The sequence below is a fragment of the Centrocercus urophasianus genome, unplaced genomic scaffold (genome assembly GCF_019232065.1).
Source record: "Centrocercus urophasianus isolate 14NV4802_14NV808 unplaced genomic scaffold, USGS_Curo_1.0 seq_10, whole genome shotgun sequence".
Taxonomy (NCBI): domain Eukaryota; kingdom Metazoa; phylum Chordata; class Aves; order Galliformes; family Phasianidae; genus Centrocercus; species Centrocercus urophasianus.
Window position 1 is genome coordinate 74,346,452 of NW_024884142.1, and position 27,843 is coordinate 74,374,294.

Below are 27,843 nucleotides of genomic sequence, written 5' to 3' on the forward strand. Positions count from 1 at the left end.
AGTGAGGGACGGATGATTTTAAATGCATATTTTGAAAGTAACTTTTTTTTTTTTCCTAGGGTTGGGGCATCTAATGTAGTTTTTCTTTCTGAAAATAGTTGATTACTACATCTTTTATGGCGTTTGCTCTTGGAGATACTGCATTTGCATCTAGAATACTTAAAAAAAATTACTTTGACACCATGAAGCACTAAGTTGTTGTAAAGGTGTTTCCTGTTTTAGGTCATGTGAATTCTGGACGTTAAAGCAGTTTAATCTCAGAATGATCACTGTGGAGGTTTTGCGCTTTTTAATGTACACTTAAATGTGTTAAAGAAAAAAAGGCACAACCGACCAAGAACAGCGAAAACCTACACAAAAATAGCAGTTAGGTGTCATGGGGGGAGGCTGTGCTGAGTGTGTGGATCAGAAGTGACAGGGGAGGCAGCGATTCCTCCTGGGGTTAGCAGGGAGAAAACGAGCACAGTGATGAACTGCGTGCTCTCTCGTGTAAAGCATTCCAAACGTATATGGTTGCAATGTTCCCTTCGTTGCTTGAAATGGAAGTGCTTGAAAGAACATTTAGTATTTCTTAACTGTGCAGACTTATATTTTTATTTTTCACTTTGGCATTTGTCTCCAACGAGATGGTTTGGGAAGGTTTATAGAGCCGTGCATCTCATGCAAGTGAAGGGTTTGAGGGGTGGCAGTAGCCGTGACCATCATCCACTGTCAAAGAAACACCAGGGAAGGGAACATTAAATAGTGTTTCTCTTAAAAGAAGGTGCTGCTTCTTTCTGTGCTGTCAGTTGATCTGTATTGGACAACTTGTGATTATGCCTGGCTGCACATTTAAGAAAAAAATCTCAACTTCTATGAGTAGTTCAGTATCTTGCTTTGCATAAGGCTTTCTGTTTATCACTGTCAGCCTAACTCTTGCTCATAGTGTTTCTTTTATTTTCTTGAGGGCTTGTTTGCTTTTTTAAGTGGTGTTGCCAAAGATTTATGTTTATGTTGGTTTGTTCCTTGAACTCTGTTGTTATGAGTTTTACCTGATTGATTTGGTTTTTCGGAAATGTTAGAAGTTGAACATTTAGCACAAACATCTTAAGGGCTATGTTTATACGCAGTTTTTTTCTGGTTAGAAATGCTGTGTTCCTTTGAATTACACTAAACTCTGGCTTTGTTGTTTTAAAAGAAAAAAAACCCAACAAATGAGGTTTGACCTCTCCTCAAGTTAAAATATCCAGAATGTTCACCTGGACTAAGACTTTGCAGAAGGTGTTCAGCATGGGTATTATGTTATCCTATTGCTGCAGTATAGCTAGCAAGTGGAACTCTGTTTCTTTACTCCAGGATGTTTTTTTGAGCCTGGAAATCTCTGTTCGCATTCTGAGACATGAAAAATCTGACACAAAACTTACCTGCAAGCTATTAGAAAGTTAATCAAAACTTTTGGGGGATTAGAATGAGTTTACAGGCGTGTATCTGCTACCAGCAACAAAAGGACCTTGGTTTTTTTTTTGTTGTTTAGCATTGGTTATCATGACTCACCAGTGGTTTGTTTCATTTCTGAAAGTTTTGTTTAAACAGTTAACTGGAAGATCACTCCTAGTGCAGACATTGATGCAATTAATTTTGAATTTCTATGGAAAGAAAAACGCTTGTTCTGTAGGGCAGCGTCACGACAGCTACATTTTCCCAGGTGAGAACCAAAAACGACTGCCTCTATTCAGGTGCAGAGGGAGCACTGATCTAAATAAGAGCTGTGTTGCTTCCTGGCTGATGATTGGAAACAAGGCTTGCTGGGATGGAGGAATGTGAATCTGTCTCAGCTAACCTTTCGAAGATTTCACTAAAACCTAATTTAAAAGGGGAGGAGGAAACGTGCCTGCGAGCTTGCGTACTTGAGACTTCTTTTAGATGGTTTATGAGCAGTAATAAGATAGGATTTCAGGAACCTCATCAAAATCATTAATGTGCTTTTCAAGAAGTGCTTCAGTTCTGCCATAATGCGTAAATACAGATTTAGAAACATAATAGGGGAACAAACAAGGGAAGAGTATTTCTTGAACAAAGCAAGAAAGCATTCCTTTTCCAGGACTGGTAGGAGCTACATTGCGTTTATCATTGAACAGGATCCCTTGCTTTCTGTGCTTTTTCCTTTTAACTTGTAGAAATAAATCACCAAAATAATTCTTACAGTTCTGACTCTTCTTGTCACGTCTTTTATGTACAGCGAACCTTTGTTTTCTCTCTCTGTACTTGGGATGATCAGCATTTCAAATGGTTTTTTTGCCTGTATAATATTGAACATTAAAAGTATCAGTGCAACAGTGGTGCTAATGTACTTAACAAAATGTGTTTATGAATTCTGGCCTACTACTGTGCAACAGCATTTTAACTAGTTTAAGTAAGTTGTCTTTGTAAATGTTATTTGACATACGTACAATCGAAGGTTTTGAAATACTTTGCAAGGCATTTTTTTGTTATCTAAAAGTTCTACTAATTCTAGGACATGATAATATTAATAAGCATTTTCAGTTGTCTTTAGTCAGAAAAATAATTTTGGTGTAAACATGTGGTAACAAAAAAACCTCTTACATGTGAAGATTCCTTTCTTCTGTGCTCTTGGTTTCATCTTCTATCTTTGCTTGTAGAGGCTCCACATCCCCTGTGTTATGCTGCTGTAGTAGTAGTGCAGCCTAATAACAAATGAAGGGTTGAACCTGAACTAGTTTTCTATGTTGGGTTGTTTTTTTGGGGAGGATGGGCTGCCTTTTGTTGCTTAAGGTTTTTGGTTTGTTTGGTCTTATATTCCATGCTTAACTTTGACTTGGTAAGTAACTTTCTTCACTGTTTTGAAAATGTAGCTAGCATCATACTTTTTGCTTAATGTGATTAATCTCAAGCTTATATATCATAGCTAAGGTGAAGGAGATGGTTTAAAAGCAAGGCCTTGTTAAGGTACTGTAATTTCCACGGACTATTCAACTACATAAATTCTGGAAAAGAGCTGACTGGATAGCAGCTCTCTAGAAACAGATATGGAAGTTAAAATAGAGAGATGAATATAAACCATTATATCAGCTTAACTTAAAAAAAAAATAAAAAAAAAATGAGAAACCCAAAATGAAAACTGCAAAACAGAACTAAGTAATGATTCTTTCTTTGCTTTCTGCTTTGTAGTTGTCTTCCATCTCCAAAAGCCGGTATCAACAATAGATAAAACCTTGATTAAAGAGGCATAATTTTTGTTATAGCTAAGAATAGTGCTAGGCACTCTTCTGTTAAGGTTTCAGTTATTCTCAGCTTCGTTAAAGCTGCTATTATGGGTTCTGATTCAGTATGACTGTTGTAGTTGGGCAAGGAATGGATGTGAATGGGGAGAAATGTAGAAAAGTCAGGGTGCTAAAAAATGTGATCTTTTAAGGATGACTGGTATAACTGTCGTCGTTTTGGCCTTACATGTGGATGATCTGAGTCAGTCTGTTTAACAGCTTTGCATGCTGAAAAGACATTGTATCCTTAAACTGAACAAGAAAGGGAAGTTTTTAGATTTTTCTTAATCTAAATAGAGTTGTTGGAGTTGCAGAGTGTTGAAATAAGTGTCTTGGGAACGTTTGATGTATTGGTGTCATGCCTTTAAGTCAGGGGATGAAATAGATGCTTTCTTGATGTCTTTTCCAACTGATTTTTTTTTTTTTCTAAGAAAGTTCTGATATTTATTACTGATCCTGTGATTTAGGTTTTTGAGTTCTGCTAATCAGTAGAGCATTGGAATGTCTGATGTGAAGAAAAAGACATACTTAATACAACTTAATATTGTAAAATCTGAGGAAGGTGCTTGTGTTGTCATAAGGCAAATTATTTATTACCTGCAATGCATATAAATAGTGATGTTATTTAGGAATTGGTGGAAAGTAGGTGGATCAGAACATTCTGATTTTGTTCCTAGTTTTCTATTACAGGCCTCTTAGAGTTGACTAATGCAGGGTCACAGAATGGTAGGGGCTGGAAGGGACCTCTAGAGATGATTTAGTCCAGCCTCCTGCTAAAGCAGTTCCCTACAGCAGGTCTCACAGGTGGTTTTCCAGGCAGATTTTGAATATCTCCAGAGAAGGAGACTCTACCACCTCTCTGGACAACCTGTTCCAGTGCTCTGTCACTGCTGAAGCAAAGAAATAGTTCCTCAGGTTCATATGGAACTTGCTGTGCTCCGGTTTGTACCATTGGCCTTTGTCCTGTTGCTGAGCACCACTTAATTTTTCAACCTTTATACTGTCCTTTACAGTAGATTGTGCATCTTTGTGAAAAAGGTTCAGAGAATTTCTGGGGGAATGTTTGGAATAGGGTTTTGCTGCTGAGTTTTTTTTTTCTTTATTGTTTAAGCGAGTGTAGAGACTTGTATTTATGGTGCATTTATCTTTGACTGGAGAGCAACAACTGTGTACACTGAGCTAGAAACTGAAATGAATCTGTTCTGAGTTGTTCCAACCCTTCTTACCTAGTTTAAATGCATTAGATTCTTTGCAGTTTCTGGTATGAATTGTTTGGATAAGGCTGTAAATTGAAACTCCATCAGTGCTTTTGTCAGAGCCCAAGATACATTTTGTAAGAATAAGGAGCTGCTTTGTTGCGGTGTTTTCCCCGTTTTCCCTCTTGTGGGTCTGTGCTGTGCTCTGGCATTATTGTAAACAAAGCATTTCAGCGTCCCTTTATATTTAACATATAAAAAGTGCTTCAGCCATAGAGTTTTAGAAGAATACTTGAGCTTAGCCATTGGAAAAATAATAAATCAGAGTTCAGCTACTTCATTGGGATGCACTGGCGTATCTTTTGACTGTGGAAAGTTGCCAAAAGGGCAACTCTAATATTCTGTGCTGTGCATAAAGTTTCTTCTCCGTTTCATTTCAAATTGAAGCAGGATGATGAGGTCTGTGCTGGCATGTGACTCGACTTTCTGCTGCTTACCAAAAATAATGGTAAGGAACGCTGTGTTGTTTATGGTGAAAATGAGGAATCCAGGAATCAAAAGCAGAATATGAATGTCTTTTCCGAGCTAGTAAAACTGTTACGATAATAGTAATAACAACAAAATCTTACTAATAATGCTTCCTAACTGAGGTGGAATTCTTACAAATAAATACCCCAGGCGTAAGGGTGTAGAACAGCTCAGGAAGAAGAGACATTGGCTGCCTTTGTGAGACGTTTGACTTCAGATTTTAGATGAGTAAAAAACCAGTTTGAGTCTATGTGGGCATTTGTTTGCCAGGTTCGCTGCAAGTTCATCTGCATTTGACATGCTTCACTTCTGCTCCTTTGTGTGAAAAGAATTTGGCATACATAATTCTTGAAGAATTACTGAGCTGCCTCAGTCTAAAAACATGAATAGTTGTTTAAACTGTCCAAAAAAATCTTTTCTGTATCCTATTAGCGAGATTATAAACTAAGGAGGAACCAAAATATCAAATATACAGCATATATTTAATCTGTGAGTTGGCATCAGATTTAGAACAATGAAATGGCTTTCTACAGAAGCTGGAGGATATACAGAAATTTCAAGAGGATGATTGAAGGTCTTATTAACTCAGTCTAATTAACCTCCTTTCTGTACAAGGTGAGGTGTTGTGTGCTCTGAGAAATGATGAAAAGTGTAAGGGAAGTACCAAATTGAATCAATTTTCTTTTAATGATAAATAACCCTTCTGGTCTGGTTAGGCAAAAGTAAACACATGTGGACTGTGGTTCTGCTTATAGTATGTGCCAGGATTCAGCTCAGAGTGAATTCTTCAGCAGAGTTATAAACCTTTGAAAATTGCTTTATAATGGAAATGGTGACAGACCATTAACTACGGCAGTATAAATGCATTACTTTAACATATGTTACAGTTGTCCTAAGTTGTTGAACACATGAAAAAACAGCATGTGCAGGAAGTTCAGGGAGGAGGCTTCTGTGTAGCTTTAACTAATTAATGACATGACTCAGTGCACGTTAATGCTTGTCAGGCACACGGCCCTCAAGGTGCCAGGCAGGTATCATTCACGGACTGAGTAAGATTTGACTGTGGGAATGCTGACATCCCGCTCTGAGTGCTGTACTGGAAGAGGACCAAGAAGGACATGATGTGTTTAATCACCAATGCAGTTATAGAGCTACTGAAGCAGATACGTTTTCCTGCTGCCAAATCATAAGAACTTCCAAATCAGAAAGATATGCTAGGTATGCTGGAAAGTCCTGTTACCAAAAAAAAAAAATGCAAGATCATAGTTACTTAAGTAACAATTGCAAGCTACATTTAAAATGAAATGTCTAGTACGTGTCTTATATAAAAGCCTTTTCTCCAAATTTCTTATTGTTCCTGTCCTAAAACACAACCAAAGAGAAATTACTCCCAGAAATTACTGTTCTGTTTTTTTTTTCTTCTCTTTTATAGGTATTAAGAATATACACCCGTGCCAGAATTATTACTTCATTTTTACTGTAGTGCAGCTGTATGAATCTGCCCACTGGTGGACGTTAGCATTAGGAATACCAGTTTGTGTTTGTGTTGCCTCTTAGCACTTGTGTGAAGTATTGGTTTTTAGCATTTCTGGTTTGCTTTTTCATCTTTCTTCTTTAAAATGTGAATGGGGAAGCTGGGAAGTGCCTGACTGCTGGAAAATGTAAGGTTTTGTTACAAAACCTTTGGTATTTATTAGGTAAGCCTATCCAAGTTTCTTGGCAGAAAATTGCTTTCATTAGGAAGTCTGAGGGTGCTGAGAAGAAGTGGATTTTTGTATAATGCTTTTAAACTCTCATCTGGTGCTGTGAGTTTCAGCATGTATTTTATTCTAGAATCTTCAGACTGAGATTCTCTTTTACATTCTGCCTATTAGAATCAAGTATGATACACCTATCAGTCTTGGAGATTTTGAGGTGAAACTATCTTCATTCTCTAGCTGTGGCTTTATTTTGATAAAGTTATTTACTGGGGGAAGAGAAAGGGCTTCAGTGGAGACAGAAGAGTAGAATGCACACTGTTTTGGACAGTACCTCCCGTCTGTATTTTGAGAGAGGGCAAAAATTAAAAGGAATAATGAGTAGAGTAGGGTATATAATTCAAGTAAATAGTTTTCAGAGCTTTTAATGGAATAGGTGAGGCCCTGCCTTTGTGAGAATGTAATGAAAGTGATATATGAAAAGAGAAGCAGAGTGGCTGAATAAGAATGTCAGTTCTTTTGATTTTGCCCATTAGTTACAGTATATCAGTCTACAGGAGTGGACGAATGTTAGTTTTGGTAGTCAGTTCCTCCCTCTTTCCGTTGTGTGCATTGAATCTGAGGTGCAGTTGATGTCGCTGAAGTGAAGCCCTAGCGATGGTCTCTGTGTGCATCTATTGGTTCAAAGAGTTTCATTTGCTTAGAAAATTTGTATGTACCATAATCCAAGTGAGAGGTGATATGAATATCCCAAATTGAGGTTTGGTATTTTTACCTTTACGTATGATTTTTCACTTGAATTATAAATGTGAATTCTGGGATGACCTATTTCTGTGATTTTTTCTTTTTCGAAGCCCCTGTCATTCATTGTTACTGCTTTCAAGGCTGTATTTTTAAGGGAGATTTTTCTGTTGTTGTTTTGCTTCTTGGAAGTGGAAACCTTTTAAATAGCTGAGATTTTTTCGGACCAAGTTTTATCAAATAGTTGCATGCAATACTTCTGAAGCCTCTGGGATTTTCCAGCTGGTTTGAAATTCCCCTGCCTCTAATTTGCTCTGCCACTTGACCTTCCAAGCATTGCTTCACCTGGTGGTTTCCAAATCTACATAATTTTTATCACGCTTTAGTTAAATGGTTTCTTTTGGCAGATGAAAGTACCTTCAAGTAAGGTTTAAGTTTATATTGTGCCTCTAAGATAATGCAATTCTATTTGACTTGATTTATCCATAAATATGAATATCTGTCTGCATACCAGCTTAAATTACGTGCAGGTGGAGGTGGTAGATTACTAATACAAAACTGACTTTGTGAGGACACTAGATCTAAAATATATACTGCAGTAGCTCTGAACTACATGCTGTTAAGCACGAAGCTGACTTTTATGAGGGAAATCTGGGAATTACCTTAATATCTCCCATTAAAACCAGTCATTTGATGACTAATTCATAAGCATGTTGAATATCCCCAACCTAACTGTAAGAGAAGGGTGTGAAAGTGTTGGCTATCAGCCTGAGGGCTTGCAGTCTGTTCTCCTTGCCAGGGTTAACTTAGGCTTTCAGCTCTCTATGCCTTATTTACCTTTACTCTCATCGTTCTAATGAATTTTCCTAGAAATCCAATATGTACTGCATTTCCTAGAAATCATCTGCTTCTGAGTTGCCCTCTGTGACTGTGAAGTGGAAACAAAGAGGGCTGTACCATGACCACCTTATGTCATGACCCTTTTCTGATAGGAGCATTTCAAATGAGATTGCCTTAAAATAACCTGTATTCCAGGTGTATATTTGAAAAGACTGTCAGGAACATAGAAATAAAGAAATCGAATACGATTAATATCAATCAACAATGTGGATAGGAAGCTTTACATGAGGAGAAATGGCACATGTGGGTTTGCTCAGTTTTAAGGGGCTAGTGAGAGGGATGAGGAACAAGAAAAGCAGTCGAGGTTCTCATCCAATGTTGCAGCCTCTGGCTAACTTGTGTGCCTTAAAAAAGCTTATAAAAGCATCTGAAAGTGAACCTTGAAAGAGTAGCAGTGAGCTGAAGTTGTTTGGTTGCTTATCCAATTTTTTTGTTAAGTGTAAATGGCAGCCCTTTTTGTTTTTTACACATGGCTGTATGTTATATTTGTGCATTTGTGTGTGCTTTTCATTGTTGGTGTGTTGTTAAGTAAATATTATATGAGGATTTGGATTGATATTTAACAGCTGAGATGGTTGATGGAAACTTATGTCATTGCCCATTCCGATGTCATCAGTATGAACCATCTGAACTCTACCTTTCTTTTTCTTTGCTGCCCCTGGGGTTTAATGGCTTTGCAGAGAAGCTCCTGCCTGGCATATTGAGCTGCTCCAGAAGGTCTAATCCATAAGCAGTGAGTACTGAACTGCAGCACACTAATGCTGTAGGTGTTGACTCACCGTGCTGTTCTTAATTGCAGTTCTTTTGAAGGTAGAAAATATGTGCAGGCTGTTAACATAGATATTGAATCTTTGGGTATATACCAGTATGATACGTTTTTGTATGGCTACAAATGCTGTTCTGATTTTCCTGGGAATTAACTTTTCTCCTGTGCACATACTAGCTTTCATGTGTTTAAAACCAGCTTTCATGTGTCTGTGGCTCTTGCTATAGCTGGCAAATGCTTATGTCTCATATCTGCAGTGAACTGTGTTCTCCTAGAACTCTTGAGCCTGATAGAAACCAGCTTTAAAATCTGCATGAATTGAAGAGCATCTGTAGTGTTTTCATGTGACTAATGCTAAGATCTGGTTGATTAAGACTGGATTTACTTTTGAACTGAGAAGTCATTCAAAATATTCATTTGCAAGCTCTGGAGGAAAAAGTACATAATTGTAATAGGTATAATCTTTTGTGATTTATTTGCTTTGGAGAAAAAAAAAATCAAGATTTTTGGTTTGAGTCTTGGTTCTTAAGTTTTATATTGTTCAGTGCAGATCTCATCTCAAAATTCTGTCCATGTTTGGTTGGAATTAGAAAACTGTTTAGGTAGCCTCAGTTGTTTCTAAATATACATATTTCTATAGATAAATATGCAGTTAATTTGCCTAAATGAGATCTTCCTGGTAAGAGGCTGCCCTGAGGAGGGTAAAAAAGCCTTCTGAGCATGGATGGCTTTGGTAGAACCTTACCTGCCAATATGTACTTTCAGGCCTGTTCAGCATGATGCTAATGCTTACAGTGGCGTTCAGGGAATGTTGAATGAATCAGATGTTGGGCAGTGTGCACAGAAAATGGGTTGTACTTACCTGAAGATGTTTCAGTGCTTAGAGACTGTGAGTGTATTCTCCAGGTCACTTTGTAAGGGAGATGTGATATTAGGATATTTTGTAAGCTGCGGGAAGCTTTGTGTGATTTCGCTGTAGTCCTGGAGGGGGCTGTAGCCTTAACTTTATTTGTTTGTGAGCCTGCTGACTTTCTCGGAGGTTGAACGCTTGTGGCATAGTTGTGTGAATGCTTTGGAGATATCTGGGAGACTTAAGATGTTGCTGTTTTTCTCTCAGCTGAAGGTTACTGCCCTGAAAGCTGAGCCACGCTAACAGATCATATGAACTATCCTAGTCCATGTCAGTGCAAAGTTAGCCTGGTTATTTTAAATTACTGCTGGATGCGGCTGAGGGGAGTAATGAACAGCTTGAGGTAATAATTCCTTAAACCATTCCAGCTAGCATTCCAAGAGCACATCTGTCTATGTCCTTATAAGTGCAGTATTTTAATCTCTCTGCTGCAATACTGTATCCAAGATTTGTCAGGACTGCAAAGCTATTGCCAAGGAGAGCTTTAATATTAAAGCGGAATGTATCTGCTCTTCCTGTCTGTCATTATTGTCATATAGCAATAGATAGGTCTGGTAAGTGTGCAGTGTCTACCTTAAAAGGTAAACTTATTCTTAAATATGAGGTAAATAAATGTGAAAATTGTGTTTTTAAAGCTCTATAAATTGGAAAGAGGTTGTCAGATGTAATCTCCTCCTCATCCCTGTTCCTAGTTTGGCTACTTCTAGCCTATTGTTATCTTTGATTCCTAGCTGTGTAAGTTCTTACCCTGTCTGAAATTCTCTGTATTGATTCAAATGATAATGAATATTTTAGCTCAATTTTTTATTTTATTTTATTTTTTCCCCAGGTCCAGCAAGACTATGAATCTCTGTTCCAAATGCTTTGCTGGTAAGTGCAATAAAAGGCTTTATGTTTTTTGTTGGGTTATTGAAACCACATTATTGGCATCTCCTGCAGGGTCTTTGCATGAGTTTTTCTTCCTCTGCTGTAGCTGTGTATGCATAATCGGATTTTCCTCACTTTGGTTCTTCATTTATTTGCCAGTCAAGAGCCTCTTGTGTAGATGCAACTTGCTGTTGAAGGTTATGGGAGTCAGGAATAGCCTTGAACTACAGTTCTGCTGTTAGCACAGCACTTATATGTATAATGCTGCTCTCAAAAATGCATATCTAAACTGCAATTCAGAATTTTGTAGAACTTATTTTGTAATATCCTCTGGAATGTGATGTGGATGAAAAGCAAAAAGTTGCTATAGAAAAACTCATTTCACTTTTTTTTTTTTTTTTTTTAATTTGTAGCCTTTGAAAGTTAAATCATCCATAGCTCTTTAGTAGGCTGCTTACCATTGCTACATATCATTTTCTTTTATTGCTACCAGCTAAAGTGTTAGGAATTGCTATTGACCTTTTTCTGTTAGCATCTGCTGGCTTTGTCTTCCTGAATTTTTTTGTGCTGTTGTTTAGTATTACAAGCTTGCTTTAAATTGTAATTAAAGTGGTATCATTGTTCATGATTTTAATTTCTCTTGGGGAAACAGACACAGTATTAAAAAGATGAAAAAAAGTTTTGAAACTGCCATTGACTTGTCTATGGAGTATTTGCTTTTAGAACTTAAGTTGGTCTTCGTATTGAGCTTACACATTTTTTGAGTTTATTTTTTAAAAGTCATTGGCTCCAATGCAAAAGTGATGGAATCTTTGAAATTTAAGGAGCACTGCCCATGCCCTCCTTCTTCCTACTCCATCCCTCTGCCAAAATAAAAACTGCTTTTACAGAAGTTTGTACAGAAGTGCACCTTGACTGGTGGATTTCAAATCTTGGATTCAACATCACTTCCTCAGACAAAAACATGGAATTATGAAGATTGTCAAAGATTGTTCAGAAAAATCTGGTGTAAATTTCTCTGGCTGTTTCCAAGGCCATGGATCACTGGAAGGAAACTGTGAAAAAAGTGCAAGACTTTTCATATACTCTTTCCCTACAAACCATGGAGAGACATAAACTACTAGGTCTTCAATTTGACTCAGTATCGTTGTGTTCTTACCAGCACTGGAAAATGACTTGTTTACATGACACAAATATGTGGATTTACTGATTCTGAGATAGCAGAATGGCCAATACTTAATATTTTGGATTTATCAGTGTACCCAGAACTTCAGAACCGTTAGGCCACTCATTAAACAAAAGATCTTTGTTTTATTGCTCTTTATTTGTTTTTTGAGAATAAATTTTTGTTCCCTTTTTTGGCTTCTATTCTGTAATTCTCCTGAAAAGCTGTTCCCTCTAATCAAATTCATTTTCTGCTGTAAAAATATGAGGTGATGTCTAAACATGTGGGATTTAGGAAAAAAAATTCTTAAGTTCTTCAAGATTTTATTTGCATTTATTTTAGCTTGTTTATACTGAAAATATTTTTAGCATATTTTTACTGAGTTTCCAGCCATGGTATCGAAATAATGACACATACTGTTGTTTGTGTAAACTGAACCACCACAGATAGCAAGAATTTAGGCAAGAAAGCTGTTGAAATATGTTTTGAACCATTCCAGGCACTCAAAAAATGTGATGTTGAGAAGAAATTCTGGTTGTTTTTTTTTTTTGTTTTTTTTTTTTTTTTTTCCTTTTAATATGATATTTTATTCATTCAAATGTATTGTGGTATATTTGTGTGCAGGATAAAATTGGGAACTATTACTTCTCCTGACCGTTGTTTCTTTTCTCTTTTGTTTTAGAAAAAAGAAATCCACACAACGAAAAAGGTCAGTAGTTTCACAAAATGACTCTTTTTCTTTCCTATTGCAGGGTAGGGATCTAATCTAGTTTGTTGGTTTGTTTTAATTAATTTAGGACATATGCAGCACTAAAGCTATTTGCATAAGCTTTATGTTCTTACATGACTTGTGGGAAAAGGTCAACAGATCAGCATGGAATGACAACATTGCTGGGTTTATACTGCAATATCAGTTATTACATGGAACCTTTCTGTCTTTTTTGTCAGACCTTCTGAAGCAGAGCAAAGGGCAGTCATGGGCTGTCAGTGTACCTTCTTGTTTGACCAAGTGTCTCCGTTCTAATCAAGATGAATTCACTAGAAGTAGCACAGGGACTGAAACTCTTTGTTTCAAGTATTTGTACATCTTAAATGAAACAGGAGAGTACTTTTTAAGATGTTATTATGGAGGTGAAGTTGCTAAACTCTCAGTGATAAGAGTGAGTTGGTTATTTCAAATACATAGGACTCTTTGTCCAGAATACACCAATTTATTGGTTTAGATCTTAAAGGGGCATTTTGCTCTTTTGTACGAGGACAAATGTGCTGTTCCTCATGCTAAATTGGCTGGTGCATGAAGATAGTTAAATATTGGAGAAGAGCTTGAGCATAACTGTCCTCTTCAACTCTCTTTGTTCCCTTCAGTCCATTTGTCTGTTCCAAGAAGGAATAGCTGATTTGTTTTGTTTAAGCCCAGTGGAAGTAGCAGACTCTGAAGCATTCGAGAGCTTTTCTTATGTCATTTCAAGTTAATTGTGTTTCTGCAAAATACAACATTCTGCCTCGAGTTCTGTGCTGAACACACGCTATCAGTGTTTCAAAATCTCCAGGTACAGTGCAAGTGTAATCTTGCATACTAAATTGCTTCAAATAAATTTGCTCTTCAGATGGTTGAGACATAGTTGTCTCAGACTTCTTGCACGTTCCAAGTACAAACACAGTAAAGTGTAGGTTTTATTTAACCAGAGTATAAGCTGATAAGTGGAAAAAATGCAAATCACAGCCAGAGCATCTGCTTTAGTGACACACGTTTTTGGCCTAATAGTGCTACCTCTGTATTTTCAATACAGACTGCTAAATTTGAACAATTAAAATGTAGAGTGAAATTTTTTTGAAGTATTCTTTATTAATCTAGTTTTATCCCTGTTATGCTTAGGGAAGTTGTAGTATCAACATCAGATAGGGACTTAGAGTGCTTGTGAAAAGCCACTTCTATGAAGCCTACCTGCTTTCAGGTAGGAATTCTACAAACATGCACAAAAACAACACCTGGTGCTACAAGAACTCAGTTTTAATTGGAGCCTGTGGGAACGGTCACAGCATAAACTATTACAGAGAAAGAATAAATATTTAAATACAGAAAACTATAAAACTAGACTTTCTACTTCAGTAGCTTGAAAAGAAACAGCAAGCCTGTGCTCTGATTTAAATCCATTTGATCTATTGGGAGTCTGGAAAGTTTAGCTTTTGTGATGGTGCAGTCAGCGTTGTCCAGAGGAATGCAAGAATGGGGTTTTGGGTTGTTCAGTAGTGTGTGAAGCTGAAGGTAAGTGCAGCACTGGATGGCTTGATGGGGAGACATGCTTGTAAAACTGAGAGATCATGAAATGGTGATTAGGATATTCATGGATTTGTGAATCAATTTCAAAGCAATTCTGTTTTTATGTGATTGAGACTTTCCAGAAGTGTATGTTCAGGTCTGTCTTAATCCAGCTGTGAGTTGTTTATGTTCTGTGAAGGACTTGGTCAATAAGATCAAAAAATTTTAATCTTCCGTCATCAAGGAAGGAATGGGTATTGCTGGTAATCAGCCATATGCTTGTCTCCATGCCAGGTTATCAAGTTTTGTAACTTGAATGGTACATTTTATTTTTTTCTTGTGTTTGGAGATCTGATGGGACGAATAAGAAGTGGATACTGATATCTCCTGTGTATCACCTGATTCTGGAAGTAGCTCATCTCTCTGTATCCTGAGCTCGCTCAGAGTGTGTGTTTTTGTTTAACCTTTGTTTTGTTCAGCAGCTATTTATTTTGTCACACTCAAGTCGTACAGAATTTTCAGAGCTTACAAAATCTGGTTTCTTTTCTGTGACTCAGAGTCACTTGAATAATGGAGTTTCCTCGTTTCACTGTCTTTGTAAATCCTGGGAATGATTTAGAATGCTGTATTATGTGATGGTAACAACACCTACTCTAAGGATGGTCTGGCAAAAAAAAAAAAAAAAAAGTCATAAACATTCCTGCCTAAGTACTTTTTACTTTTAATGAACTTCTAGCTTGTCCTTTAGTCAAGCTTTCAGGGTACTAAAAACCTTTTCATAGCTTGCATATTGTATGTTGCTGGTTCATGTTCATCCTGCTCCTGATAAATTATACTCATTCAGCCCTTTTCTTAGTTAATTTTTTGTTCCTAAATGAATAATTAATCTGTCCTGCTTACATTTTCCATATCCTTATGCTATCTACTAATAAAGTAGTACTTCATTGTTGGAAAAAGAGCAAGCAAGAAAGCACCAAACAGTTGCTTTACCTGTGTAAACAGTTCTCTTTACCTGCGTACAAAATGCATCCTTTTTCAGAAAGGCAGCAGAATGTTTTTTACCTTTGCTGGTTCCTTGTGGAAGCTGGTGCCTCAATTTGTCGCTTCATTAGGCTAGAATTTCTTGCTGTAGTCGTTTCTGGCTTTGTATTTTGAAGTACAGAGACTGCTTATTACAAACAGTGGCACTCACTGACTGGCGCTTGAGACGGGGAAAGATGCATCTCTGAATTTTATTGTATGCTCAGACTTGAAGCTGAACAATTCTTTGGAAGATTGTATTGCTGCTTGAAGTGGCAATAAAGGCACTGCTAATTTCTAGAGCACCTGCTGGTAGAGAACTGTAGCATTCCAGATACAAACATAGATGATGTTTGGCATGTACTTAATTTCCCTTACTCTGTGCCCAAGGAATTCTTGAGAGGCGGAAGACTGGTGGGGAAAAGATGTCTTAGCATAATTAGTAAACTTGACAAAGTCAGATGTGTGCTTTTGAACTTTCGAAAAAAGAAAAAACAATCATGAAGTGGAATTAAGTGAGCAATTGGATGAATGACTTCAGTCTACAGTTGGGCTTCACATGTTCATAAGCTTGATTTACACTGCTGACCACAAAGATTATTTCTACTGCGTTATTCTGCTGTTTTAAAAAGTGTGAAGATCTGAGTAATAGCTGTGGTTGGGTTGTTAGAATAGGGCAATATTTTCATCAAGGAATAGGAAAGGATTTTGTTTTTTGCCTCTTCCCTGGACCTGTCTTGAAGTTTTGGTGATAAATATGAATTAATAGGGGAAAATGAGTTTGTTCAAGCATGGTTGTATTAGGCTTAGGAATAATTGTTTTAGTTTTGTCAGATATGGTCCCATCAACCAAATCATCTAGCATGATTATGCTATATGCTTCTAGTAAATAATATGTATAAATTGGAAATGTGGGAGAAATGAATTTCTGAAGCTAAAATTGCTGTGCTTTTAAGTGTAAATAGAGATTAAATTTTGAGTTACGGAATCGGTATATTTTCTGTGTATATGCCATATAAATATACTGACTTAGGGGGATTCGCCCAATGAGAGGCATATTTCATTTCTGTCTGTATCGACATGGCATGGAAGTATCAGAGTGCAAGGCTTCTATGTTGTCTCGTGTCAATATTTTGTCAACTTTGCTAGGCATTCCAAGGAAGGACCTTAAAGGTGCCATGTGGAAGATGCAGCCTCATGTGCCCAGCACTTGTCTGTGTGAAGATGTTGTGTGCAATATAGGTTATCAGTAGGCGGCCGGTGCTTCAGCTGCTAGTTTGGTTTCCTCAATTATTTTTTCCTTGGTCTTCCTCTTTCATCTTCCCCCATATAAAGTAGATGGAGGACAGACCTGTGAAGTGTTTCTGTTAATGGTTAGTGGATGAAAGGGAATTTCTTTTGCATCTGATACTCAAATTGTTTCTCGAGGTAGTTCAGCTTTTTCTTCTTTCAGGCTGCTACTAATGTTAAGTTAGTAGGGCTTTTTCCAGTGACATTTGAAAGTGTTTTTACCATGTAGCCTAGGAAAATTGAATGCATTTTAATTGAGAATTTCAGTGTTTTACAGACAGTGAATCCTGTTAATAGATTAATCCTGTAGGAGATTAGGGGCTGTTCCATTGGATTGCGTCTTGCTAAATTCATAGCCTGGTAATCTGGGATTCATTTATTCTAAAAATAATAATAATAATAATAATAAAATATATGGATTACACTCAAAAATGCAACATCTCAGTGCTGGCTACCTGAAAAGACTGCCAAATTTATCCAATTAAAATTTTTTAAAATTTGAGTAGATATCATTGATATTTTCCTTATCTCAAAAGCTTGCTAGGCCCATTGCACAGACTGACAAGAAGACAGAAGAGCTCTGTCCATTATTTTTCTTGAACTTCTGTTATTTTTAGTTTGCTTTGTAGTTCTGTTTTCTGTTTAGTGTTCTTTTCTCTTTATGGTAAAGCTGGTTTCTTTTCACTTCTTTAATATCTTGTTCATCTTCTAACTCATAACCTTTCTAAATGACTTGTTGAAAAAGCAGCTGCAGTTTAGTCCCATGTCTAGTCCCCATATGTGATTTAATAAAAAAAATAAAAGAATAAAAAAATTAGGTATGACTTAAGTGCCATGATGTTCACACATTGTCGGCATGAAAACAGAGTTGCCTATTCAGACTGTGAAACCCACAGGTTTCATTTATTAAACCTATGTAATTCCATTCCTTCTTGTATATTATGCATGCATTTATAGGAGAATGTTTTTCTTTTTTTCCCTTTTTTTTTTTTTTTTCACATTTAGCAATTTATTTGAGTTATAGAAAAGTCTGTGTGCTGTTCTGTTCATTTGCTCGTTTGGAAGCCTTCTGTAGTTTATAGAGACACTAGTGATTTGTTCCTTAGCCTCCCTGTGGAGTTTGTTCCATATTACAATCTAATTCCATGTCTGTGTCGTGCACTCTTGAGCTGTTAATTTGTACATTTCGATGCAGTTTGTTTCATCGTGTTTTTGTAATCCAAACTGAATGTAACGAGCTGTGTGCTTTGGGGACCCAGCCTTGCCTTGCCAATTAGAACAAGTGGTTGCTGAGAGAGTGCATGTTTTAAATAAAACATGGCACTGCTGTATGAGACCAGCAGTCTTTGGGGAATAAGGGAAGTTGTTTAACTCTTTCTCTCTGAGAAGAAAGGTCAGTATCAGTAAGCACATTTTAGAAATGTTCAACTCGTTCATCTGAGAAGTATGATCCAGATTGATGCTTTGTCTTTCAAATAAAATATAATTTGTCACTGGAGACAGTGTTTTGCAGCACTGCATGCAGAGTACTTAGAAATGCACAAGGACAGCTGTTGAGTTTACTGCATGTTTTCTAAGAGGGTAAGCGTTAATTCCGCAAGAAAATAATACAATGCTCACAGCTAACCTTTTTATTTCCCCTTGTACTGCTACTCAGCAGGCTGAGGTTTTGCAGGAAAACTGCCAGGTGGTAAAAGCGCTAGTTTTAAAATGGTTTATACAAGTGAAGGAGACTAGAAGTAGCATTTACTAAATGCATAGTAAGGTTATGTGCTAGGTTAGGTGACCGTAAAGGAGGGTTCAGTGTTCTACCATTCCAGGGTACTGTGGGAAGGGGTACGACTGTGACCATCGATATTAACGTTTGTGACTTGAAGAAATCATCCAGCATTCGATTGTTCTTTATGCAAAACTTGGTGAGTTCAAGCTAAAAGCAACAAATATTGTGTAAGTTCATTTTATTTTTAAATACCCTTCTTTCATGCGTTCCATTCCAATATTTTCATTGCTCTTTCTTCACTTGAACTGACACATCCTTTGTGCTTGTACACCTTGGAAGAAAGAAGCTGCTCTTCAGCAACAACCTTCAGCTAAGGACGCTGAGAAAAAATTTAGGTGAACAGTCATGGTGGTTGACTCAGACATCATTTCAGCAGACATTGCATAGACAAGCAAGGCAAGACCAAGAAAAACCTCCCTTGTGAAAACCTTCTGGCTCAGCAGCTAGATGTAAGGGGAAGTACAGCTACTTGTAAAGGTGATTTAAGCTGTTAGGTAAGCAGACATACAGGACAAATGTGATCTGGATAATAGAACAATATGTAACTGATGACTTCTAAATTGTCTATCCAATTTGTATGAAAGGAATGTGATCCAGCAGTGAGACAGCTAGCCAAGAGCATGAGATCTGATTTCCTTTTCACAGCCAATGAGCATTTCTTTGTGGTAGTAGGCAAGTCCTTTTTTTTTTTTCCTTCCACTTCTGTGACTCTATTCCTCATTAGTTACTGAGGGATGGTGATATTCCATTGCTTTACTGAAATGGTTGTGAAGTTTAAAAAAAAAAAAAAAAAAGTCTAATGTTTGGTACAGTAGCAGCGTTCATCTAAGGTTTGTCTAGAGCTTCATCTTGGGAAGTAACAAGTCATTTTGAGGAACAATATTTTTATTTTCCTCTTCCAAATTGGCTTGAAGTAAGCATGCCATTAGTACATATTAAACTGAAAATTGGCTGTCTTCAAAGTTGGTCAGGCCTCTCACACTGATTAAATTGCTCAGATTGAAATAGAAGCTCGATCCTTCATTCCTGCTCTGCCACTCTACGTCTTAACTCTGAGCGTAATGCAGGAGATTAGTGTAACAGAACTCTGTGTCAGAAGTTATGGAACAGAAAGGCAATTTGATTGCACAAAATCTGTAATTAGATTGATTTGGTCTGTTTATGCCTTCACATCCACATACAGGCCCCAAGATTCGTATCCAAGTAGTCTGGCAAAGATAAGCGCTACATGGTGAGCAAGGCATTATGGCTGTTGAATCCTCACTGTGATGGCAGATTGACTTTCCTTTAATACCTTTAAGGAATGGATGCTGTGTGGGACCTTTTGCTTCATTATTTTGTCTTATCCTGTAAAAGGCTGTTGAGGCACTGGGGCAAGTTGCCTGGATGCCCCATCCCTGGAGATCATTCAGGCCAGGCCAGATGGGATAGACAGCCGATCTAGTGAGTGGCAGCCCTGCCATCGGTGTCAAGGTTGGAAGTGAGTGATCTTGAAGGTCTCTTCCAACCAACTCAAGTCATTCTGTGAGTCTGCGAAAATTCTGGAACTTCTGTTATTTTCCTTCCCTTTAGAGAACACAGTGTGGTTGCAGTTCTGATCTTCATTTTCTTGATGCTTTTTATTCGGTATTTTTTCTCTTCTTTATTTGTGAAATGATGTAGCGCTGTTAGAATTAATACATACCTTTTCTTTTAACTCTTGTAAAACTGTTTCATCTGGAGCTTTAAATATTCTGCTCATTCTTAATTCATGCCAGTCTTCATATATCTATTACAAATCTTATATTTTCCCAAAGAGCTAGTCATCAGAGGGAAACTGCTCATGAAGTTATACATATGTAATATAGCAATAACCTTGCTTTAAAAAGAATAAATATTGTCTATGCATGAGTTTCTACTTAATAGTATATGTAAAGTAGAAAGCATAATCACGGAATTATTTGGGTTAGAAAAGGCACTGAAGATCATCAAGTCCAGCCATGTTGTAATTTGTAAGCAGGCTTATTCTATGCGAAAAATTTCAGAGTGCCTCAGTATAAATTGTGTTGTTTTCATTTTCAGGAAAAGAAAACATTTGTAACCACGTGCATGGTTAAATGATACCCCTTAAGAAATTTGTGTATGAAAGACACTTAGAGTTGGTTGATTTTCATCTTAATGCTTACGTTGATTCAGGCTCAAAGACAAAAAAAAAAAAAAAAAAAAAAAAAAAAAAAAAATAAGTATTGTTAATGCCTGAAATCTGGCCCTGGAATACTCATGTATCACATGAAGTACAGAACCACGAAAATCATGACTCAAGAGTGTTGATTCTTCTCTGATGCCACCAGGTCACAGTTTTGACCTAAGTGTGCTGTCTCTGTAGTGACAAGCAGAAGTCAGAATACCAGCTGAAGTGCAGAGTGAGCACTCCAGTGGCATCTTTGTTTACAGAGTCCAGCAAGAAAATGATGTTCTTCGGTGCATAGTACAGAGCTTTTCTCTATTCCTTGCATTAAAAATTCCATGGGACAAATTTATGAGGGAAGCAGTGGTTTGTGTAATTTTAACCATAGCACCGCTCTAGCTTACTTGAATAAACCAGCAAGTGAAATTAACAAGTTTCTCGAACTTAGTGTAAGAGGAGAAAACCTTGGAGATTTTTAAACTTTACCTATTTATGCATATTTCACATATGTTAGCAGCTCAGCAAAGTTAGTAGCAAAGCCACTTGATCTCAGTTCCCAGATAGCATGAGATTTTCCTTTTGGGGTTGAGGCATTTATGCTTAGCTCTGGGGGATAGTCATAGCGAATTACAAGCAGCCAGTAGATCATAGAATCATAAAATTGCTCAGGTTGGAAAAGGCCTTAGAGATCATCAAGTCCAACCGCAACCTAACCATACTCTAACAACTCTCTGCTAAATCATGTCCCTGAGCACTGCATCCAAATGGTTTTTAAACACATCCAGGGATGGTGACTCAACCACTTGGGGAGCCTATTCCAGTGCTTAACAAGCCTTTCTGTAGAGGTTTGTCCTGATGTGCAACCTTATAGATGACTGAAAGTATAAGCATTAGAGAAGACCAAAGGTAAGCTTGTTGTAACAGAGTGTGTCTCAAGTACTTCAGATTGGTGTTCACTTGCTTCTTGTTGAATTCTCTTTATCTCAGGTAAATGTTATTTTCAGTAAATTAAATCAGCAATAAAAGATGTACTTCTCTGTTGGTACTTGTGTACGTTATTGGCTTTGTTCTTGTGAACAAAGCCTGGGTTTGTTTTGCTCTTCTTTTACTCCCATAAAATTAAAAACAAAACAAAGAAACTCTCAAAGCTAGAGAAATCCTCAACAAACTCCAGTCCTTCAGAAGGTGTCTTCGGAGGTAAGTGTGGGTGTCTCGTGCATTTACAGGCTGAAATTGAAATATACTGGTGTTGTCTCCCATTTTGTTTTCACTATGTTTAGTGTAGTTTTATAGGCCTTATTAGATGAGCTATTGTTCACCTTTGTTTATGTGTGCTGCCCTATGATATATGAGGAGATAGGAAGTTGGTCTCAGTATAGGTGGGTGCACTGTTTCACAATGACATTTTCTATGTCTCAGCAAATTCTGTGCATTGCTTCAAGCCCTTGGTGGAACTTTCTACTGAAAAGCTTTGAGCAGCAATTTACAGCTACATTATGACAACTCTGGGTTGTTTTTGTTGTTGTTGTTGTTGTTGCTGTTTGTTTTTTTTAATGGGACTTACTAGTACGTAGAGGAAATTGTGGTATGTATAAATAGTCCCAGAAATGTGTAAGGCTTTAATGGTGTTTACATCTATCCAGTTGACAAATATAGTGTTTAGAAATACTCAAACATGCATTGTTGCTCAGTGTTATTATTTGTAATTACTATTTTAAAATAACAGAACTGTTCTAACTGTAAATATTTCAGTTGATATAGCAGCTTTTTTGATAATCAGCATGTGAGAAAATCAGAGCCTAGTTGTATGATTGCTCATCATAGGTGACTGGATAGCTAGCAGGATTAGTAACTTTTTTTTTTTAAGTTGGTTTCTTGAATCCATGAGTAACTGAAAATAAAGGTCATCTCTAAATCCAAACCAAAGATGACTAGCACTATTTTCCAAATCAATAAAGCTGGTAGCCATGGATAACAGTAGGTCTCTGATGTGTTTCAATGGTTTTTTTGTTTTTTTTTTTTTTCCCCTTCAGAAAGTTCTCATTGGGTCTCAGATGAGGCAAAAATACATAGGAATATTCATCAAATGGCTTTAGAAATGTAGAGTTCCTGGAAGCTTTTGTAACAGAACCTGGTTTTGTTTTTTTTTTTTTTTTTTTTTTTTTTTTTTTTTTTTCTTTAATCTTTTTTTATATAAACTTATTTTTTTTTTTTTTTTTTTTTTTTTTTTTTTTTATGGTAACCCAAGATCTTTTTTGATGTAAAGGTCAGATTTCATGTATTTGTTCTCTTGAGCTCTTTCTGACTGAAGGAAAGCTGTTTTGCTTGTGATTTATAAGATATTTACTGTGAGTTAGTACTGCATAAATGGCTGATGTGAGCAGCTCTGTGTTATGCTGACCATACTCCAGAAAATGGGATTCTGATGTATTTATTGGGGCCTTTTCTGTAGGCAGCGTAGCAAAGTACAGTGTGCCTATTTACAGGGGAACAGAAATAACTGTTTTGTTTTTAACTTGCAATCATTTTCTCTTCCAAAAGCCAGCTACAATGACCAGATCCCCATAAAGGGCAGATGAGCGGTCAGTTGTGATTCCCACTGCACACGTACTTGAGCCTGAGAAATGAATCATACTTCAGCCTGCAGGGAGGGAAAACTTGCGGCTAGCTCCCTTTGGCTTCTGAAGTTGTTATCAGTGGTACTTGAAACTGTACATTTTTCTTGAAAACTTCAGAAAAAGACAAAACCTCAAGTCTTATGTAATTTAAGGCATCTTTTTCTGTGTTGTGCTTCAGAGGTATTTAAAAGAGAGTCTGACTATTTAAAAAAGTTAAGCCAATGGTCTTACTGGTGTGAGGGCACTTTACGTAGAAGTCTCTGCTTAGCTCTTGTGTGGAAATACTAAACACTATGACTACTTGTCATAGTAACCTCTTCTAGAGGTATGGAGAAAGTGTTTTATTAATTTTGGTTTGTTTCATTATTTTAGTGGCAAACTTGAAATTCTGAAACAGAAAAAACCGAAAACAAAAATAGCTCCCTGTGAGTAGGTGTTTTAGGAAGGGATCAAGAAATCAATTTTAATTTCCTCTTTCTGAATTTTCTGTTGAGTTCCAGTTTACATTCAAATGTATTCCTAAACTGTGGCTAGACAAATAACCTAGCAAACAAGGAATGTCCAAGAAAACAGGACAAATACTAAGGTGAATTACTCTGAGTGCATGTAAATATCCTTTAGTTTCTTGGTTAATAGAAAGAAGTACTAACCTTCATATAAAACCAGTTTTTCTTGCAAGTAGGTGTTTAAACGCAAACAGTGACTAGAAATCAACCTTTAAACTCTGACCTGCAATTTTGAAGTGTTTTAATCTGTCTTTTGTGAAACAGGATTAGAATAACATCTACTAAATTTAAAATCTCACAATCCTTCATGGAGCTGCCAGGTTAGCAGTGATTTTTTTTTTTTTTTTTTTTTTTTTTTTTTTTTTTTAAGATTTTTCCTTTTTCTGGGGAATGTTAAGGAATTCAGGACCAGAATATGGAAGAAAAGCATGAACTATTTTGATGTTGTGGCACTGAGCAGGTGAACCAATCCTTTGTTTTGTTCACTCTGCTTTCTGCGGTCTTAGGCCAAATGGCTGTGCAATCTGTGTAAACATCAAACTTCAGGGGTTGAGGGCTTCAGTGTTCTCTACTCAATCTTCCTGCTTGTTTAGCTGAAAGGCATTGAGGATTTTTGGCTTTTAAACTTTGGATGACATCCTTTGATCGTGTAGCTTTGGGCAGTCTGTGGCACATTCTGTCATCTTTCCTATTCTCAGACATGGTGAGGTCTGGATAGGGGAAGAGGTTACATGACATTTATTGGGTCCACTACACAGAATTAGAAAGCTCTTCTTCCCTTTTATACTGTGTAGTGCAAAGGGCTGTAACCTAGTAAGGATATGGGCACCTCTAGGATACTAACTCTGTGCATAACTGTGTTAACAAAGTGAAAGTTGCCAGGCTGAGCAGCAGCTTCCAGTTATTGGGTGGTTGAGTGAAGCCAGTAACAATGTACTGTTATTGGGTTTTTTTGCTTTGTGCTGTTCTGGCTTTTCTAGTTACAGTTTTATTTGCTAAAACCTCTGTGTAGTACTTGTATAGTACTGTTTAGTATCATTTATTAAATAGCTTTTTAATGTAGAGATGAATTTACAATCTGTTTCTGCCTTTTGCTTAAAACAAAGCAAATAGAAGACTTGCTGCCTTTTCTCCCCTTTTAACCACTGATTAGAAAAACTGGGATGCTAAAAGCCAACTTCAGCATCTCTGTAACTTGATATGAGTTTGTACAGCAAGACCTGCTAAGACCTTCAGTTGTCCTGCCCTGTTACCAAGAAAAAACACAGTGAAATGAGAATGAATTTGTTGAGAATTTTATGCCTCTGTGACCTACTGTAGAACATGATTGTGCTGCATTATTATAAACTCATTTTTCATCTCCTCTTAAATTAGCATTGACATTCTATTACTACGTTTGTTCTTGTCTTCTGATTAGAAGATAAAGGAAAAAATCTTACCGCTTATTAAAATAAATTGTTTGATAAGCGGTATCTTGCTTGAAGTAGAGTTCTCCTAGAAAGATGATAATGTAAATATCAGTCTGCTTTCTGTTTGCTTTCATGTATGGAAAAAGTGCTGTCAGGGCATCAGGAGAATGAGGGAGGTAAAGATAAGAAAAATGATGAGAAAGTGCAAACTGCAGAAGAGAAGAATGTCCATCTGTGGTGGTATTGAAGAGTTTATGACCCTTCAGAGACTTTTGCCTTTAATGAGCATTATAATTCAGAAACTGCATTGTGAGAGTGTTTTCCATTCGCTAGTGTGAATTTTACGTGGCACACTAAGAGATGGGAAGATTTTTCCCATCTCTTCCCATGGGAAATTAAATGCCAGCCCTGTTTGCAAGTTGTTTTTATTCTTTAAAAGCAGCTTTTTTGCAAAATTGGATGCGGGTTTGTAACTGATGTTGTTCAAGTGCTTTCATTACAGCTATTTAATCTGTTTCAAGTTGATTCAACCTTTACTAGAAATTTCTGATGAGGAATCACTGTTTTTCCTGTGGAAGACAAATTGGCTTTATAATTCAGTTTCTATCTAATAATTTGATCAGAAGTTTCAGAATACTCCAGAGGAAACATTTGCTTCTAACATGTGGAAAGAGGTAGATCTACTGAGATGGAGTGGTCAGCATAACCAATAAGAGGCAAGGGAGATGTGGAAGGAAATTCTTTGTTTTGCTTTAAAAGTAATTTCCGCAGCCTACTTAGAGACTTATATCCTTCAGATAAAGCTGAGGCATGAATGTAGGTAACCTGGTATTTGATAGAAGTGGAGCACAGACTTCTGCCAAGAGGCATGACTCAACACTTTCACATACTGGGGAGGGGGGGGGAGAGAGGGGAAGTGAAATAACTGAGTAATTAGCAGATCTAGACAAAAGAGCTTTTGATTTTTCTAAGAGATTTTTCTAAGAGACCTTTCTTAGACTTACTAATTTAGAACCTGTTACATTCATTAGGCCAGTAATGATTTATTTTAATTATTTTATTTTTCTTCTGGGGGGATGGCCAGTAAAGTGACAACTAAAATCATGCTCGGGTTTTTCAGGGAGATAGTTGTATTCTTCCTGATTTGTTTTCTAGTATCTTCTCTACTACCTGCTCTAATATAGGCTGGCAGTAGAACCATGTAAGACATACTTTTAACCTATTAGGATAAAGTTATTGTCTTCAAATAGCATTCATTTTATCTCGTGCAAAAATGAAGCCAGTCTAAAGGAGATTTTTTTTCAGCTGTAGTTTGGCCACCAGCAGATATGGGGCATCTCATAGGTGTTCGTCGCTTTCGAGCTGCATTTCTTCATGTACCCTGGCAGTGCTCTCAGACCAACCTAGCATTTCTAACAGTGCATTGTAAGCGTCGCATTGTAAGCCTTACGCAGACAGTCCTTGTGATTGGAGCCAACTCAAAATGAATTATTTATTAATGTTATTTTACTGTTTTTGTTTAAAGTTTTGGTGAATATTCAGATGATACACTTGATCTACAGAAATGCACAGAATGTGGGGGAATGTTTTTTTTTCTTTTTCTTTTTTTTTTTTACCATCTATCATGAATAGAAATTACATGCTTCCTTTGTTTGAAATTAGTCATAATAGTTCACTATCTTCTTTAGTATGTGACATGGTACAGTTGTTGGGATGATTTAGATCCACTTGAACTCGGCATTTGGGGTTTTGATAATACTGTAACATCTCTATAATTCATTTGAGGTCAAACCAGATTATAAATTGTCATGGCTCTTGCTTTTTAAGCAGCTGTGAAGAAAAATACCTTATCTGTAGATTGGGTTGTATACTTTTTATACTATTTCTTTGGACTGTATTTAGCAGTGAAGTTCCTGGAACTGAATAAAAATTAGGCTTTGGTCTAAAGCATACTACAAAACTCAGTATAAAGAGTATCTGCATTGTAAGAATTAGTAAGAATCTTCTTCCTTGCCTCAGCGCTTGTTTGAGAAGAGCTTTGCTGTTTGATGAGGGACCACATTGGATATAGCTGCGTTCCACTGATGCCAGTGATTTGTGCTGCCACTTGCTCAGTCTACGGGTGTTTGCTGGAAATGGCTTCCTCTTAGTAGAGAGTGCTCTGGCTTTTTTGCTCTTTTTTCCCCCCTCTACCCTCAGATTGATTCAGAAGATGAGTGATAGATACGCATCTGTCTGTGTTGCAGTACCTTACAGAAAGTACAAGATGTGAAAGGGAAGCGTCTGTATCTCTTTACAGCTTTTTGAGAAGCAGCTCTAATCCCTAGGGTGTGCTTCGTTGCCTGTCTTGTTTTATCAGCAGTAAGCGTTCTTTACCAGGCAGGTATTCTGGGGCAACCTTTTTACATTCCTGAAATCAAACCCAAAGTGTTGAAGAATTGTAAAACCAATATTATGAAGCTTCTCTAAGAAGGAGATGCATATTAGAAGTGTTAAGCAGTGTGCTTCTGGGTATCTTTCACTGAGAAAAAATAAGTGAAACATTAACATGTTTTATTCTTTGTCAACATAAAGTCATTTGTGATGATGCTTTTTCTCTTCCTTCTGTCATCATCTCTAGTATAGATGAAAACGTGTGCTACATTTTGAAGCCATTTTCTGCATCTGTGCTGTTTGGTGTTTAAATTGACTGGGCCTTTCCTTTTTGCTCTTATAATGAGGTTTCAAAACTGTTTTAGTTTGTGATCAAGGTTTTCAAATACG

General features: G+C 37.0%; 1 protein-coding gene across 2 annotated transcripts in view; it reads left to right on the plus strand.

The window, feature by feature from the left end:
• Positions 1-27,843, plus strand: part of ZFAND3 (zinc finger AN1-type containing 3) — a 130,432-nt gene that overhangs the window by 22,675 nt on the left and 79,914 nt on the right. For both annotated transcript variants that reach the window (XM_042829436.1, XM_042829521.1), the window contains exons 2-3: positions 10,828-10,868; positions 12,713-12,739. In XM_042829436.1, the coding sequence (XP_042685370.1) occupies positions 10,828-10,868; positions 12,713-12,739 (68 nt within the window). The remainder of the gene's footprint in view (positions 1-10,827; positions 10,869-12,712; positions 12,740-27,843) is intronic.